Genomic DNA, 18,777 nt, shown 5'->3' on the forward strand with positions numbered 1-18,777 from the left:
TGAACACTCCCGTATCTGTGGTTACAACACAAAGGACAGGAACCTAATCTCTTACAGGACAACCTGTCTGGAAATGAAAAGCTCTCCTGCCATTTTAAAACAAAAATGTAGCCCCCAAACAAATGGGATTTTTAGCAGCAAACAAAAAAATCGAAGTATTAAAAGTGAAAGAGCATTAAAAATTTTCAAATAAGCCAAACTAAATTCAGCCTACAAATAAACCAAAGTTGTATGAAACTTTTACAGAGAAACATCACAAAACATTAATGAAAAGGACACATAATATTCATTGATTGCAGATTATAAGAGTTAATCCTCTCCAAAGTTCTATAGTGATTAAATGCAATCCAAATCAAACTGCCCACAGAAATCAAAGTCTTAGCACAGAAAAGGATTAATAGACCAATGCAAGAAGAGGGTCCGAGGCACACCCACTGTGCATGAGCACGTGACCTGCAGAGCTGCACTGGGCCTGGGGCCTCTGCACAGCAGGCTCTGCAGAGGTCGGGGAGATGAACTAACCACTGGGGAAGAGGGCAAGTGTGACCGCTGTTCAAACCACGGGCAAAAACAACTCTACAAACACGTAAACATAAAAACTTGGGCTGAGATGGATCTTCTCCATTTCTCCCTACTTGGACTATTTTTCTAAAATACATCCTTGCTGAACTTTCACCTTGAGAGACTCTCCTTTTGAGACAGATCTTGAAATTCTTTTCACATCTCAAGGACCTGTGGTTTTGTGTGGAAACTAAGAAGTTGTTCTCCAGCTGACACTGTCTGAGAAACAAAGGAGAGATTGTATTTAGAGGGCAAAAGTGAGAACTGAGACCCACAACAGAGGGATAGCTGAGAAGTGTGGCAAGCCAGAAAGCTGACAGGGAAATATTAGGAAACCAGGTTTCAGCCCAGACACTGTGTATCCTAGGGGGAGGGAAAGGCAAGCCTACCATGACAAGTCAGCATTGGACCAGACCGGAGTGGAAGGCGACTGCTCCCTTGGGGAGGACCTCCTGCCTGAGACTGAGGTTACATTAGTTGTGTGCATGTAGCCTAAAACCACGCTGCACTCAAAGATGTAAACCAGCTGCAGCCCAGGGGATTCCATGTCACCCACCCATAGCATGTAGGTGGAAGACCTCTCAGCAGGGGGGCCATGGAGTGGGAGAGGTGTGGGGTAAGTTCTACTGTAAGATGCAACTCAAAAGGTGGTTTTACTGGGCTTGTGAATAAGACAGTCACGCACTGCCTCCCTGCCTCTAAAAAAAAGCATCTGACAAAAGGCAAACTGCTTCTCAGACAGGAATGCCTTCTTACCACCATGAAGAGAACAGCCAAGAGCCACAGACCACCCACCACCAAGCCTCAGGAGACAAGAGGGAGCTAATGGGCAACCAGCCCATACCTGTGGCTTGAGACTGTGTAGCATCGTTTTCTCATCCCTTCCCTGAATTCTCCCTATACAACCTGAGGCCAATGTCTGTGCCTCAAAAGATGGCTGAAGATATACTTAACTACCCTCTTTCCAGGGCCATGTAATCAGTCTCCTGTCTCTATTCTTCACTGGCCTCTATTCTGTATTTGGGGGAAGAGCAGTTGGACCAAACATGGGACTACAGGGTTTAGGCCTAGGGTCTGAAAACCCAGTGAAGAATAAGCACCTGACTTTGACCAATTGATAGAGATCACATAGAGCCCAGGAGGTTTCACCTTGCCTAGGAAATAAACACACAGCCCTTGACCCCTGCTGGGAGAGAGCTCAGCCAGGTCACATTCAGCTGCTTGCAAGTAGCCGTCATCTGGGTAGGGGCCTTGATTAAAGAGCTGCCCCCGACTTAAAAAAAAAAAAAAAATCAGGTCATTTTAGTAGCTTTCAAGCTGCCTGCAAACAGGCAGACTCTATTACTGAGCCACCCAGGTTTCTCAAACGCCAACCCAGGAACCCAGGAAGCACTCAGCCACCCGCAGGGTTTGGGGGAAAGACTGCCAGCAGAGCACAGGGAGACTGGAATTCTGACTTGGGAGGGCGAGGGCATGGGGCAGATGATCAGGGAGAAAGGAGGAGTTCAGTGCCCACCTTTCTGGTTCCTGACGATCACTGTGGCTGAGCACTTTGAGCAAGCACCTCTCATCTCACACTTGTCACAGGGATGAAACACGACATGCCATCTGGAAGGAGTCCTGCAGACAGGGAACCTGAGCTCCTCAGCTCTCTGCCAATGGTACAGAACTCAACGTGCCATTTGTTCACCTTGCTATCAGACACACGGCCCCAAACTTACTCTGGGCTGCTGCAAAGACAGAAACGAGGAAACCCTGTAGAGCAATTAAAAACTTGCTTCTCCACAGACTAAAAAGCACTGGATGATCAGTAGTGGCTTCTAGAACATAAAGGAAGCTTCTCAGGTGAAAGCAGCACCAAAGTGGCTAAGCCTTGCTCACTCTACCTTCAACTCACATATCACACCAATCCATACAAAAGAAAATAAAAGATTCCAGTTAATTCTATCCATAGTGGTTTGGGAAATCCATCCTGGTGACCGAGTAAAAGTCTGCATACAGGGCTATCCCTGGTCTAGGAAGAACGTGCACGAATTGCTCCCATTACAAAGTCCTGTCTAAACACTTCAAATCATTTTGCAAGTTACATACACACATACACACATACACACACACACACACACAATTTTTGTTATTGTGGTAATGTTTTGAGGAGACTGGGTGGGGAGGAAGAGAGAATGTTAGATGGTAATACCAATTTACACCATGGGAGAATGATATGAAAACAAAACTCACCGAAAGTTCTTAAATAATGAGAATAAGAGATGTGGAAAGTGAGAAAAAGCAGAGTCAATTGCTTAAAGTATTGCATATAACTGTGTTAAATGCCACAGCAAAATTCTTTTGAACAACTAATATACTTTAAACCATGAACAACTAACAGGTCCCCAATGTGTTGGTACTGTGGAAGGGCAAAGAGAGAAGGTGAAGGAAGATGAATATAGTCAACATATGTTATAGACATGTATGAAAATGGAACAAAGAAGCTTGTTGAGAGTGGTTTGGGAAAGGGAAACAAGAGGGTTGAGTGACAGAGACAGAAAGGCTGAATCTGTTCAAAGTTTATTGTATTCATGTATGGATATGGCAAACTGAACCCTCTAGTACAACTAATTAATGAAAAAAGTCAATGCTCAACAAAACGAACACCAGAAAATGAGTACTTACAAGGGGGGAGGATGCCAAGGAGAGAGGGGCAGACAAATGAAGGGAAGGGGAGAATGCAGTCAAGAATGCAATGTACATAGTACAAACTGTTTTAAAAGGTGGTAGGGGAACAGGATGCTGAAAGGGGCGACATTGATCAAGATGTGTTGTATTCATAAACTGCTTCGTTAAATGGCAACTGCTTTGTACAACTACTTAAAGATAATTAATAAAAGAAAAAATAAAAATGATTACTATCAAGATTCCTTTAAAAAATCTATTTAGAAACTCAAAAATCTGAGCACCACCAGCCTCCAGTTTTCTTCCCTTGATGCTGGTATTGAGACTTAACTCAGGACCTGGGTACTCTCCCTTGACATTCAAGGCTGATACGTTATCACTTGAGACACAACTTCACTTCCGGCTTCTTAGTGATTAATAAGAACTAAGAGCATGACTGAATCTCCTGCCTTAGCTGGCTTCAAACTGCGACCCTCAATTCTCAACTTATTATATAAGTAGGATTACAGTTGTGAGCTACCAGCCTCTAATGCAGTGATTTTTTTTTTAAATTAATGTTTTAAAATTGCTAGTTCTCTGCTTCTGAGCATTTAGGACATTCAGGCAATGTGGTCTTCTAAATTTTCTACATGTAAAATACAGAGTGCTATAATATCACTGATATATCGTAAAAGTTGACTAAGTAATTCACTAATGGTTCAAAGGGCTCTACTGAGATGGAACTAGGATCCAAAGCCATGTGAAGAGTCTCACTGTTCTTTCTTCTAAACTCTCTCCTTTCAGTGGAACCATCAGAATCATACCTACACATCAGTAAAGTGAGGAGAATTCCATGTCTTAGAAGAGAAGACAATCACAAGAGACTAATGCTGGTTTATACTCAATTTACTAAAATAAACTTAGCTTATAGCTAGATATTAGGATTACACCTGTAATTCTAACCTAAGGAGGCTGAGATCTGGAGAACTGGCCTAAGTGGTAGATCACCAGCTAAGAAAGCGCAATGCCCTGAGTCTAACTCCAACATCACCAACAAGATAAAATGTACTATAAAAACGTAACTCATCCTAGTTTTATCCAGTAAAGTGATAGTGAGAAATATTTAACATGCAGGACATCTGCATTATTAATTGGCTAACAATACAGCTTGATCTACACAGACAATATCAAACAATAGTCAGAAGCAGGCAGGCCAAGGACAAGCAAAGGCTCCATCCTCCAAGAATAACAGACAAGAAAGAAGTACATTTTGGTTTGAAAAGCAATATTACAACATGAACCAAGTAGCAAATGGACACATTTTTTATACTCGTAAACTGTATTCATGTTCCCTTATTCACTCCTAGAACTTATACAAAGATGTTTTGAGCGATGTAAATTTTACTTTACAAAAAAGGTACACATTCTGAGTCCCTTTTTTCTTTTCACTAATGTACTAAATTTAGCTTTAAAACAAAAACAGGGAACTAGGGTGTGGTTCAGTGGCAGAATGCATGCGTAGCATACTGTATGAGATGCTAGATTTAACTTTCAACATCACAAAAACAATAAAACAACTGAATAGGCAGTTATAGCATATCATTCCAATGAAATTATACAAGTAACACAGACACTGAAAAATGTCTAGGAATCCATTTGTCTTTGTTTCAGTGAATGAACACCCACAAATTGCCTTTAAAATGGCTGTGATTCTTTACACAAAAAGCCACAGTTGAGGAGTGTCTTGGAAGAGGCCTGGCTGTAAGGATGCTTTGGCCTAGCCTCTTCCTGGCATCTGGAGGCATCAGCAGTGGCTGCCTGCCAGCCAACGCGGCACTGCTCACTGGGCCTGCAGGAAAGAGATGAGCACCAGCATCTGCCTTCATCCGAAGGAGAGAAAATGCATCATCTGAGACCCAGATTAATTCCAGAGCAGTCATTTTTCATTGTATTGTCTGAAATTAAAAACATATTAAATTGATCCATTAGGAAAATTCTGTTCTCTAGATTGTGTTTCAGATCATGTCTGTATCTTAAGGCTATAGAACAATTTTTGTAATTGTAATAACGAAACAAATTATTGGCTTTAACTTAAGAAAACTTAAGTTGCTTGAATGACTAAATATTCAAGCAACACAAAACATCTCTCACTAAATTGTAGCATGTACAACTTGCTCATTTCCACAGGTTAATGAACTTCATGTAGCAATGCTATATTGTGATCTTCCCATTTCTAACTTTTATATCTTTATTTTGAAGTGGTAGAAGAATCCCTGACACAGATTAGTAATGACAAAAGTCTATGTAATACAGTGTGATAAATTAACATTATTGCAATAAAAAAAAATGAGAGAGAGCAGGGTGCAGATGGTTCATGCCTATAATCCCAGTTATTTAGGAGGCTAAGATCTGACAGAGTAGGCTAAATGTGTGCCTGTACACCCATACATCTACCTACCCACCTACCCATCTACTCAATCAACCATCTACTTATTCACCTGCCTGTGTATCATTTTCCTCCTTATACGTATATCCATGCATGGATCCATCCATCCATTCATCTGTACATTCATTCACTTTGTCTGCTCCTAGAGCCTGGAAACAAGACATCTCAACAGCAACGAGCACATTCAACTTCCAGAACCTGAATTCTACATATCATTCTTTGCTGAAAGGAACCTAGTCTGATCCCAGGGCTAGTGCAAGATGAGTCTGGTACACCAATTGATGAACAAAGTATTCAGAATAATAATTCATTGTAACAGGACAAAAGCCAGCTGCACAGAGTTCCTACAAGCCAAAGAAGAGGCAATATGAGCATCAATAAAGTAGCAGACTTTGCAAGTCTCTGAACAAAGAGTAAACCACAAGCCACCCCCAAGGCAGTACGGGCAGAGTCTGTACACAACTGGTACCTGGAACAGAGCAGGCACTCTGTAAACACCCACCGCCTTGGAGACCCCACGATCCTGCATGGCAGTTCCAGTTTCTAACTTTTATAAAGGTACGTCCACCTTCTCCACAAACCAAGTGAACTAACTTCCTGTTATGTCTTCTTTTAACTCTTTGTGCAGCTCTTAAACATCTACTGTGGAGCAGTGTGGAAGACAAGAATGAGTTCCTGTCTTTGGGGCATTTAAAACTTTGGTGGGAGGCAGTGACAATCAATGAAACAGTTGATAAGAGCTGCCTCATGTTTTTAGGCAGTGTTCACTATCACCTGTCTTGGGATGAATGGGAGGAGAACGAAGGGGGAGAAGAAGGAGGGGAACTAAGGGGAAAGGAAGCGAGAGGAAGGGAAGAAGGAGTGGAGGGAAAGTGGGAAGGAAGAACAGGGCTTGTGGAACACAACGATGACACTACTATTTATCAACAGCAATTTTAGAACAGTTTCAGGTAGGAACAAAAAAAAAGTCTTTAATCTGTATTTCCAAACCATGACTCTGGTTGGGGTGTGGAGAACCAAGTGAGAGGCCAGCACAAACCTGTCCTGCTGTTGGGTAGGAGGTTCTACAGCCCAAGCTAGGAACATGGACTCAGATGAGGCTACCAGGAAGAAGGGAAGGAGTTGATGTGTATGACAGGGGTCTGTGATTTGTGCTACCACTGGGAGAAGTAGGGGCATTATGGAGGAACTGAGGACAGTCAGTGATTCCACAAAAGGTTCTGCAAACGTGTTTTCAAGGTGAAGACATACAAGGTCAAATGGTTTCAGTAGAAAAGGAGGGGGAGAAGAAAGAGAAGGCAGCCCCAGACACAGGTCCAGAGAGCAAAAGCCCCTACAGTGGAACAAGGAGGAGACACATGTAGTCCAGTGACTGCCCAATGTTGGGTGTTGCCAACTGGAGGAAAAGAGAATGAACACCCAGGTAAACTGAGACCAGCTGTGCTGGCCACTCATGGAACATGTTCATTTAGCAAGTCTTTATTGAGATTAACATTCTTCTTGTGTATGTGCCAGCACTGGGACTTGCACTTGGTACCTGGGTACTGTCCTGGAGCCTTTTTGCTTAAAGCTAGCAATCGACCATTTGAGCCACTCCGTGGACCGACTACTCTCTTTTTGGTGGTTAGTTGTAAGGAGTCTTATGGACTTTCCTGCCCAGGCTGACTTTGAACTATGATGCTCAGATTTCAACCTCCTGAGTAGCTAGGATTACAGGTGTGAACCACCAGGCAAAAACTGGCATTTTAAGCTTCGCTTGCATTTAAAAATTTAAAGTTGTTACTTCCTATTGAAGATGCTACTGCCAAAAAAGGGACTGACATTGTAAGCTGCATATGCATTCTCAAAGTTCTATGGAAAGCATCTGTATCTATATGATGATGTCAGTTTAAATCCTTAAACTGTGAATTTAAGTCCTTTTAATAAAATTCTCCTTGTTTCAAAACAAGCAAATATGCTTGAGCTCTATTTGCTTCAAAAACCTAGGCAAAAAATGATGGTAACAGTTCTCTGATTTAAAAATTTAGGAGTTTTACGAGTAAATGAGCAAATTCACAAGTGCCCTGAGACACCAACCCCCTTGGTTTTCTATGAATCCTCCCTCTTGGAACAGAACACAAGCCCAGGGAGCTTGGTAACTGTACCAGACACCACCGGGCCCCTGAAGGAGCCTGGAGCCTCGTGCCCCGCCTGCAGATCCAGGCCAGCCACACCCTTAGGGTTAATTTGTATGCCCAAACCAAACTCTCACAACACCTAACACCCAATGAAAGGAGACTGCCAACTGATGGCACATCTAACTGGTTTTGAGCATCTGCAGAACAGACTAGGTCATGTTCCTCATGCACACCACCTCATTTTAATTCTCTCAGCAATGTGGCTGGGAGGTGTCTGTAGCATGCTATGAGGGACATTATGGTGGGATAGGGCAGGCAGCAAGCCCAGCAACCAGGTCCAAAGCTCTTTCCACAGGCCACCTGGCCACAGAAAAGGTTTCAACTACTTTTTACTCCACTGTGTAAATTGAAGGCTCTGCTCACTGAGACAGGAGGCAAGTCAGTCTTCACTCACATTGAAGATGAAAAAACACACTTTGTAGTTGAATGTAGCTACAGTGTGGCCACACAATCAAAGGCAGTCACATCAGGGCGTAACCCAAAAGGCGAAGATGCATCTTGCCTATGTGTTGCAGGAAAACTTCACTGACAGCTTGTTTAATTACTAATTGGAAATGAAATACTATGATTTGTTAATATTCATAACTGTTATCCAAAAAGGCATTCCAAGAATCTTTTGCCTGTGCAGACTGACTACATACTATATTCTACAACATGCAGCTCTTTTGTGAAACATAAGAACATACACTAGAGATGGAAAGTGTATTACCCAAGAGGGCAAATATCAGAAAACAAAAATAATACTATGATTGTATGAAACCACAAGAAAAGTAAACTACTCTATTGTAACATTTTAATATAGAAAAACAGAACTCTTAAAATATTAATAAATGGTTCTCTTAAAATAATAAAGCTAAGCTGGGCGCTGGTGGCTCACGCCTGTAATCCTAGCTACTCAGGAGGCTGAGATCTGAGGATCGCGGTTCAAAGCCAGCCCGGGCAGGAGAGACCGTGAGACTATCTCCAATAAACCACCAGAAAACCGGAAGTGGCGCTGTAGCTCAAATGGTAGAGCACTCGCCTTGAGCTGAAGAGCTGAGGGACAGCACCCAGGCCCAGAGTTCAAGCCCCACGACCGACAAAAAAAATAAAAAAATAAAAAATAAAGCTATTCTCCTAAACTGCCTTGATATTTCAACATGCAAAGTATACTACTATTCTATTGTCTAAAAATGCCTTTGCAATAATTCAAGTAGTGAGAAGTGGCTCTAATTCATGTAATGGCACATGTCACCTGTCTCTCTATCAATGAGACATTTGAAAGCATCTTTTTATTAAAAACACAAATCAATATGCTCCAGGGATTACAATAACTGCTTGAAGCAATTTGTATTATCATTTTATCCTTGATGCTCTTGCTCTGAGCAACTTATTATTATGAACGGCGTGAAAATGGCAACCTGTCACAATTGATTTTTCTTAAATTCCTGTAAGAATTTTCCCTCCGTAAATGTAATCAAGTATCATCTTATTAAATATGTCTTCAGCTAGGTTTTATAAAGCAGTCCATTACTCAAGCTGCACTCCTTGTAATTTAAACTTTCACTAAATATCACTGTAAAATTGCTTAGCAATAAAAACTTTTGATTTGTTCACAGTTTTTAAAGAAAACTTCCAACTCTGATTAGAGCTCAACCCCTCAGTAAGCACCAAGATGAGAGAAAAGTATCTGATCCTGAGCTTTAAGACTTTATTTTTATCATAGAATTTTCATCCATCCAACAAAATTATAGGATTTATGTTTAATCTGTCTGAATAAAACATGTCACACTTAAAAATTCCAGTAATCTCAGAAAAAGATATCAAGATGTATTTTTTCCAATAAAATGAGATTATTTAATTTCAAGAAGCAGTTTTTAAGAACAGATCTACAAGAATGAGTCAAAATATGACAGTAGCCAGTTATAGTCTAACATATAGACACAAGAATTTTTTCCATCTTAGCTAATAGTGACAAGAGCAGAGAGAGTTTCTCTGCTTAGTGTGTGTTGTGGTCCCAGGTACTGACTCAGGGTGCCCAGGGCCTGTGCAGATACACAGTCATCACACAGTTGCAATGCAGGCGACGCCATAATGCCAGCCCAGGGAGTCAACTCTACAGTCAGGGCCAGCAACAGCAAGTGTCACAGACCCAAGCGAGGCATCACCTAGCAGCCAGACAAAATCCTTCTAACTTTTAAAAAGCACAATTAGGGAGCAATACGAATCATAGCCACACACGGAAAAGGACAAGTCAAGAGCGTATTAGGCCCTGCAGTGGTCACATGATTCTCCTTAGTTCTTATATGTTGGAAAACAATATATCACAATAACTATTTTTTTAAGAAAGCTTCTAGACAAGAACAAGGCAGCCAAAATGTAGAGAAAAAGGTGAATTATCCAAAAGATTTCTGGAGACATTACCTAAAGCAAATAAAGTTTAAAATTATTGTATAAAGCAACTGATGAAACGATTATCTATTATTCATCTGTTAAGCGCTAGAGGATTAAAAACCATGAACACTAGTCCTCAAGAACCCTCTAGTGTAGTGGGGAAAATGGCAACCCTGACCTAAGCAAAATGAGAAAAGGGGCCAATGGGAGTCCATTGTCTTCAGGGAGGGAGAGGTGAGAGGAGCACACTGGAATACCCTTAGTAAGGTAAGGGTCGCTCTGAGTAAGACCTGGGGTCTTACTCAGTGGGACTTACAAGTGGGTCTTACAAGTGGGACTTGTGAGCACGAGGAGAGTGGAGAGCTTCAGGGAGAGCCACCGGGGCTGGAGACTTAGGGTGCTGAGAACACACTTCCACTTGCTGTCATCATGTCCACCCAGATGGGCTTGGTTGAGAACAGTCTCATCAGCTACTAGGCCTGGCCTTTGCTGGGAACTGCCTGGTGGGTTTCAAGTTTCTTGCAAATCTACAGAATGCCAATATATTAGAGAGTATCTGCTCCTTTAGCCATTCTTGTATTGTATTATTTAACAGCCTAGCTAGTAACTCCCTGAAGAAGGGCTGCCTGCACCGTAGGAGACATGTGGAATGACACTGTGGTTGTCGTGAGGTAGCAAGCAGAGATGAGCCCACAACAGTGAACTCAGGGGAGAAGAAGCCTGAACAAGCTTGAAAGAGAAGAACACTAACACAGCATCTCTAATTGCATGTGTAGTCGTTGAGGAGTGTATGAAAGATAAACTCCTAGATAAACTGGAACACATGAAATGGCAGCTGCTTAACCCTTACATAGGGGTTGCTGTACCCTTGAAATAGTGGTAGAAAAACACATTTTGCAAGAAAGGAAAGCAGCTCCTCAAAATGTGCACTCACTTACAAGACCCTATCTCAACAAAAAAGCTGGGTAAAGTAGCATATACTTTTCACCCAGCTGCTGTGGAAGCATAAATAGGGCGATGGGCAAAAGGAAAGACTCTATATTAAAAATCACAATATATAAGTAAATACTTCAGTATGTTAACTGAAACATGATTCAGGGGAGAACTCAGATGGTCTAATTCCTTAGAAGGGTTCATGCCCAAGCCAACAAAATGAACACCAGGAAGCCAGTACTTGAAGAGGAGATGGGGGTCAAGGGGAGAAGGGTAGATGAATGAAGAGGGGGAGCTGCTGTCACACGACAAGTTCTAATGGCAGTGCAGGGACTGTTAGCAGAAAATACAAACATATGATCTTATTCTCAACAATCACATGTGCCTACTGTTGGCATTTAATAGATAAGGAGATTAAGAACTTGAATTAAGCCATTGTAAAGTACATAGTTGGGGGAGGGGCGGGGAAGAGCCTGGGTTCCTATCCAGACAGCAGTACCCAAGGACCAGATTTTTCCCCACAGTACTAGGCCTTGAACTCATGGCCTTGTTTGCTTGGCTAGTGCTCTACCACTTGAGCCATGCCACCAGTATGTTTTAATTACAGTATGTTTCATTACAGAGTCTCAAAAACTTTTCTGTCCAAGCTGGCTTAGAACCAAAATCCTCCATATCTCAGCTTCTTGAGTCACTAGGCTTATAGGACTGAGCCACTGGAACCCAGCAAAGTGCCAGAATTCTTAACCAAGACCTTAAACAAGAGAACACTTAATTTTTCTGAACCAAAACTATGTAAAAAGCTCAAGGAACCAAAAAATAAAGGCTATACATGGAGAATGACTAAAAGAAAAACAACAGGAAATCAGTTAAGCTGTAAAATAAGGTAGAACAATATAGCTTTTAAGATTTTAAATGTAATGTTTAAAATTAAATTTACCCTAAAATGTCATAAACATAAAAGTACTGATTATACAAAAGTCCTTGAATCTGCATGTCCATCAGAATATTCTATTTGCTCATCTGAGAATCAGCAGCACACATCACGTGCACGTTTTGTGAAGTGCACTGCCCGTGTGCATGGGTCCGTGAGCCTGCCAATGCCCTCTCACAGACAGACAGCAGGAGTGGGCTGTTCTACTGTACCACAGACCCAATGCAGAGGGCTGGTGATGTTTTCCTAATTTTTGAAGGGCTAACTGTAAAATAGGATTTAGCTGAAGATAATGCAGTATATTTTATGCCATTCATATCTTTTTAAAGGATTATTTCATTTCTAATGTTTTGAAACAAACTTTATAAGTACCTACTTGCTGAGATGTGAATCCATATGAATACTGTCCTTAAATACAGATTATATTTATATATAAAATAAAAATGAATAAAGTAGTAAAGAAACTTCTCATTAACTTATATTAGAACATACTGTGACTTTATGTTTTATATATACACTATGTTCCTGCGGTAGTTATATGCAATATACATATATATATTCCTATTAGCTTTTGTTGTCAATTAGCTTATAAATTCATGCAGGCTGCATAACTCTAGAATATAGTCAAATAATCTCTAAGATTTAAATTTGTTCTTATACAAAGGAGAAATAAATAAAACTGCTTTAATAATATAATATTATCAAGGAAAGTATTACAAAAATTAATTTATTTTAAAAATAAAGCATCAACATAAGGAATGCAAATTATAAAATAAATGGAAGATGAGAAATTGGAGACCTACAATTAACTGTCAAATTATAGGCAAATCATACATCAAACAATGCAAATTTAAGACACATAAAAAACTGTGATTAGGCTGGAGGAGATATATTTGGAAATTCATCACTATGAAAATGTTGATTTATAAACACAGAGAACTCATATCCTAATCACTGGCATTTCTGAGTGTTTTCATATTATCTATTAAGTACTTGGATGAGCTATTCAGCACTACATAGACTTTCTTATTGACAAAAAAAAAAAAAAAATCAAGTTCATTAAAGCAGTCATTCCTTAAACTAGCCTACCTTATTTTTTGGATTGGATGTGTTCATTACACTTCGAGTCTCTTTTCCAGTATAAATGACAACACCTATTACAGTACCTGCAAAAAACATGAAAGCGGTCCTTGTAGAAATACTTTAAAGTAAAGCAAAGAGATAACACTTTCTATTTAAATGTCTTAGCAGAAAGTTTATTACACTATACAAAGTCATATACATTTATCTATGTAATTTTGCTACTTCAAGAAAATCTTTTCTTTGTTGTTGATGGTGGGTTTTGTTGTTTGTTGTTGTTGGTTGTGGGTCTTGAACTCTGGGCCTGGGCACTGTCCCTGAGCTCTTCAGCTCAAAGCAAATGCTCTACCACTTAAGCCACAGCGCCACTCCCAGTTTTCTAGTGGTTTATTGGAGATAAGAGTCTCACGGACTTTCCTGCCCGGGCTGGCTTTGAACCGCAATCCTAAGATCTCAGCTTCGTGAGTAGCTAGGACAACAGGCATGAGCGAGCCACCATCGCCCAGCATTAAGAAAATCTTATTTCAACCTTTAAAATAACTTTAGAACAAGTCAAATGATTTGTCAAATAATACAAATTTATCTATAGGTTAACATGAGAAAATTCACTATTCTTCCTGATGATAGGAGTGAAATGGTACTGAAAGAGTTAACTCATGGCTGATGTTAGCTAGAGAGACTGTGTACTGACACACAAAAACAACTGGCTACTCTAACTGAAAGTGAGCTCACCAGAACAACTGGTAAGGCCTCTGTGGCTGAAGCTTCAGATGCATATTACCAAGATGACATCTGAATGAAAAAATCAGTATTTGAATTCATATTTAGATAATCATCTATGTATATTTGGGATAGGTTGGTTTCTCATTTTGCATGTAAAAACGACGTAATTTTAAACTGATGAGAATGACAAAATACCCTTAGATTGGCCCAGAGGTTGGAAAAGTCAGAGCACTCGTATCTGGACTGCCAAAATTAAAACTATGGCATGGGTCTCTCTAGAAATATAGCCACTCACAGTTTATATTCTTAACTTTTTTTTTTTTTTTTTTTTTTTTTTGTCAGTCATGGGCCTGAACTCTGGGCCTGGGCTGTCCCTCAGCTCTTCAGCTCAAGGCTAGCGCTCGACCACTTGAGCCACAGCACAACTTCTGGCTTTTTCTGCTTATGTGGTGCTGAGGAATTGAACCCAGGGCCTCGTGCATGCAAGGCAAGCACTCTACCACTGAGCCACCTTCCCAGCCCCTATTCTTAACTCTTGTCCCTAAGTTTTTTAGATTTTGAAGGCAAAAGCACAAAGTGAGAAAGACTACATAAACCACTGAAATGAATAACTATAGAAAATAACTCTAAAAATAGTTATAAATTTACATAAAAACTCATCGAGGGGAAGATGCAAGATGATCCTGTCTCAAAAACAAACAAAAAACAACAAAAATTCTTTGTTGTCACATTATTTAAAATTGAAATTTAGCAAATTGTATGTCAAATTGAAATAAACATAAAAATTATCCCTTGGCTTGACATGGGTACTGACAGCTGCACGTTACATACTGTTTACCCTCTAGCAAGCTTAGAAAGGTGGAGGGCACCAGCTAGTGTTCTTCAGCAGTGGTGTGTCCTGAGGTTACACCCTTCTGTTGTGACTGTGCACGCACCACAGCTTCTGTCTGCTGAATTTCTGGTGAGTGTGGTTATCCCACATGGGTGTGGTAGATTCAATTACACAAGTGCTGCTTTAGGTGCTATGGTCTACACAAAGGTCCAAGATGAAGTAGTACATTTAGTGTACAGAAAAATAGCTGTGTAATGAGGTGACACTATTAAAAAAACTTCTAAAAATTTTGTATCATAAAATTATTTTAATCTTCAAGCAAGATGAAATATTAAAACTGGTTAGGTGCCAGTAGCTTATGCCTATAAATTCCAGTGAAGAGGCTGAGATCTGAGGATCAAGGTTTGAAGCCACCCAGGGCAGGAATGTCTGTGAAGACTCTTATCTCCAACTAACCACCAAAAATCCAGAAGTGGGGCTATGGCTCAAGTCATAGAACACTAGCATTAAGTAAAAATCTCAGGGACAGCCGGGACTGGTGGCTCACACCTGTAATCCTAGCTACTCAGGGGGCTGAGATGTGAGGATCAAGGTTCAAAGCCAGACCCAGCAGAAAGTCCGTGAGACGCTTATCTCCAATTAACCATTAGTAAACTGAAAGTGGTGCTGTGGCGCAAGTTGTAGAGCACTCACCTTGAGCTGAAGAGCTCAGGGACAGTGCCCAGGCCCAGAGTTCAAGCCCCACGACTGCCCATCCAAAAAAGCTCAGGGATAGAGCCCAGACCCTGAGTTCAAGGCCCACCCAGGACTGGTACAAACAAATAATTAAATGTTAAATATGACTACTAATATTTTCTTCCTATTTTCTCAGTTTAATGCAATCAAAATATGAAAGTACTACTGAAGACACACACACACACACACACACACACACACACGCACACACACACGCACACACACACACACACATTTTTGTTCTAGTCGTGGGGCCTGAACTCTGGGCCTGGGCACTGTCCCTCAGCTCTTCAGCTCAAGGCCAGGGCTCTACCACTTGAGCCACAGCGCCACTTCTGGCTTTTTACTTTTTGCTTATGTGGTGCTGAGGAATCGAACCCAGGGCCTCATGCATGCAAGGCAAGCGCTCTACCACTGAGCCACCTTCCCAGCCCCTCCAATATTTTTTTAATAGTAGCAGAATCAACAAGTCTCAGAGAAGTCATCAAAATTATCAAGCTCAAAACCCCTGTCCCCAAAGCCAAAGTAGATAAGGAACAATATCGATTCTAGGCTGATAATACAATTTATAGTTCCCAAATTAAGTGTAAGAAGCGGAAAAATTAAACAGAAGCACAGTATACATAATGAGATTTAACATGAGTTTGATTCTACAGCTGTCCCATCTATTAACATGTGCTGAAGATGCTCAGACTTATTTTCCCATTGATACGTCACTAAATGACTACCCAGTATGATTACCTTAAGGGTGTTCCTGTTCTGAGTCTGGCTAACATTGCTAGAGTTAGTACAGGACTCACGAGATACTCTCCATTCTTTTGGACAAAATGTATGTATTTATAGACTACTACAGGTTAAATGACTAAAAAACCCCTGCATAAAGAAATGCAGAGTGAGGGTATAATGACTGTATTGTATACATACATGAAAAGGTCACAATGAAATCTATCATTTTATACAATTAAAGAATGTCCTGAGATCATATACTTGCCTATGTCAGTCTTCAAAACAAATTACAGAACAGTTTTTAAACTGACACACACAAGGATAATAAGATATTACACATTCTCAGATTATACCAGATAATGCAAAACCAAACACAATTTAGATTTCCAAGTAAATTAATACATATCTATATATAGAATTAAGCTCCCCTCAGGTTGGCTTCAGCCCTGGGGACTTCTACATTAAAATTAATTCAGAAACGTGTATATTAAAACCATAACTACAAAAAATTCTAACACGTAAATATCATGCCACAAAATCCCTTACAGTGATGGTAATATACTATCTATAATTAATTCAAAATGTCTGTATCAAGGCAATGTTTTTCACTGAGTGCTGATAACTCATGACTGTGATCCTACATCGGGAGAAAGCTTAGGTCTGAGGACTAATATTCAAAACCAGCTCTGGCAGAAAAGCCCAAGAGACTCTATCTTCAGTAAACCAACTAAATGGCTAGACTGCTGGCCAGGCTCAAGTGGTAGAGTATCAGCCATGAGCAAGAACTCAAGGCACTGGCTCCTCCATATAAGAAAATACTTTGTTTTAAAGAAAGAAAACATTTTAAAAGACCTGTAACTACTTAATCTAGAAAAACAGTGACTGTACCTGGTCCATATTTGCATACTTCAAGTTGAGTATAACTGGTTGAAAAAAGAACATAAAAAGACCCAGACACTGGAAAAAACTTCTTCACGCTTGCCTTACGGTCACAGTTCACGGTCATGTTTATGGGTAAAGATAAACATGATTTTAAAAAAGCTTGCATCTTAAAAATACTCAAACACCATCTAGACATGTAAGTTAACCTTCCTGAGTGGATAATCTACAATAATCTATGTCCCCTCTGAGAAGACCAAACAGCCTGGTAGATTTAATGCTACATGGCATAAATAATAAGAAAGGGCTGCAACATGGAAAATGTCTTAGGATGCTTAAGTCATTAATGTCTCTTCATAAGGTATGCAGCTAGCAGCTGTTGTATGACAAGCTCATCCAGAGATATAAGGTTGGAGAGAAAGCACTTTCGGGAAATTATGTGGTGTCTCAGAAGCATGGAGCTCAGATTGCTCTGTCTCTTTGGATGATCCTTGAATAAAAACTATACATAATAGCTGGGGCTAGCGGCTCATACTTGTAACCCTCAGAAGGCTGAGATCTGAGTTCAAAGCCAGCCCAGACAGGGAAGTCTATGAGACTTAACCACCAAAAAGCTGGAATTGGAACTGTAGTTGAAGTGGCAGAGTGCCAGCTTCAAACAAAGCAGCCCAATCTCTAAGTTCAAATCCCAGGATCAGCACAGACACACAAAACTATACATACTATACTAAAGCCAGAAAATGTTGTTTCTGCCCAAAACTTGAGCTTCTGTACCCCAAAGTCCAGGTGCTTTCTGATGAACTATTCTTTTTTTTTTTCAGTCCGGTCGTGGGGCCTGAACTCTGGGCCTGGGCACTATCCCTCAGCTCTTCAGCTCAAGGCTAGCACGCTACCACTTGAGCCACAGCGCCACTTCCGGCTTTTTTCTTTTTGCTTATGTGGGGATGAGGAATCGAACCCAGGGCCTTGAGCATGCAAGGCAAGCGCTCTACCTTCCCAGCCCCTCTGATGAACTATTCTTATAAGTTCTGATGAACTATTCTTAGTAAGTTCTGATGAACTACTCTTAGTAAGTTCTGAGGGCCAAGCTTTCAAGGAAGCTAGGAGGAAGATGCCAGGGTTCTGTCTGTGGGCATGGAAAGACAACTCTGGTATAGCGCTTCATCTTAGGGGCAAGACTCAAAGTGACCTTAACACCCTAGCAATTCATGGATGTTGGCAGTGCAAATGCCAACCACGACACAAAGAAAGCTTAAGGATGAGACTGTAAGCCTATCTAATACTGCAGGTTTCCTCAGAGAAGCCTGGTCCACATCTATAAAGCTAAGTTTGTATAGCAAATTATACTTTTGTGTGATATATAGAGTAGATATGTATCTTGATGTCTTTCTAACCAAACTATAAGCTGCCTAGTGGCAGGCTCCATTACTATTTCATCCCAGACAGAGCCTTTAGAGGAGGGCAGGTATTCTGCTCAAAACCACTGTGAGAATGCGAGGTCCTAGGATAGAAAGTTACCAGCACTGGGCGACACTGAGAAAACAGGCAATCCTAGAAGTGTGACCCAGCACGTCCACCTCTCACCAGCTTCACTGCCCTCTCACCATATGCCCCGTGCCATCATCAACATCAACTGACCTCTGCCAGGACTCCTTCTGAACACCATCATTAATGTCAGTGTTGACACTGTGACCTTGACAGGGCAATGATCACATGTCCAATACATTCCACAGAA

The 18,777-nt window shown here is 40.8% G+C and overlaps 1 protein-coding gene across 10 annotated transcripts in view; it reads right to left on the reverse strand.

The window, feature by feature from the left end:
- Atp9b (ATPase phospholipid transporting 9B (putative)) overlaps nucleotides 1-18,777 on the reverse strand; it is a 180,676-nt gene that overhangs the window by 87,022 nt on the left and 74,877 nt on the right. For 9 of the 10 annotated variants that reach the window (XR_011375904.1, XM_070038811.1, XM_070038812.1 and 6 more), the window contains exon 11: nucleotides 13,157-13,233. The exons of the other annotated variant lie outside the window; for it this stretch is intronic. Coding sequence is in view for 8 of the 9 variants with exons in the window: in XM_070038811.1 (XP_069894912.1) it covers nucleotides 13,157-13,233 (77 nt within the window). In the remaining variant the exon portion in view is untranslated. The remainder of the gene's footprint in view (nucleotides 1-13,156; nucleotides 13,234-18,777) is intronic. 10 annotated transcript variants of the gene reach the window in all.

The sequence above is a fragment of the Dipodomys merriami genome, unplaced genomic scaffold (genome assembly GCF_024711535.1).
Source record: "Dipodomys merriami isolate MVZ:Mamm:240054 unplaced genomic scaffold, mDipMer1.0.p SCAF_297, whole genome shotgun sequence".
NCBI classification, from domain to species: Eukaryota; Metazoa; Chordata; class Mammalia; order Rodentia; family Heteromyidae; genus Dipodomys; species Dipodomys merriami.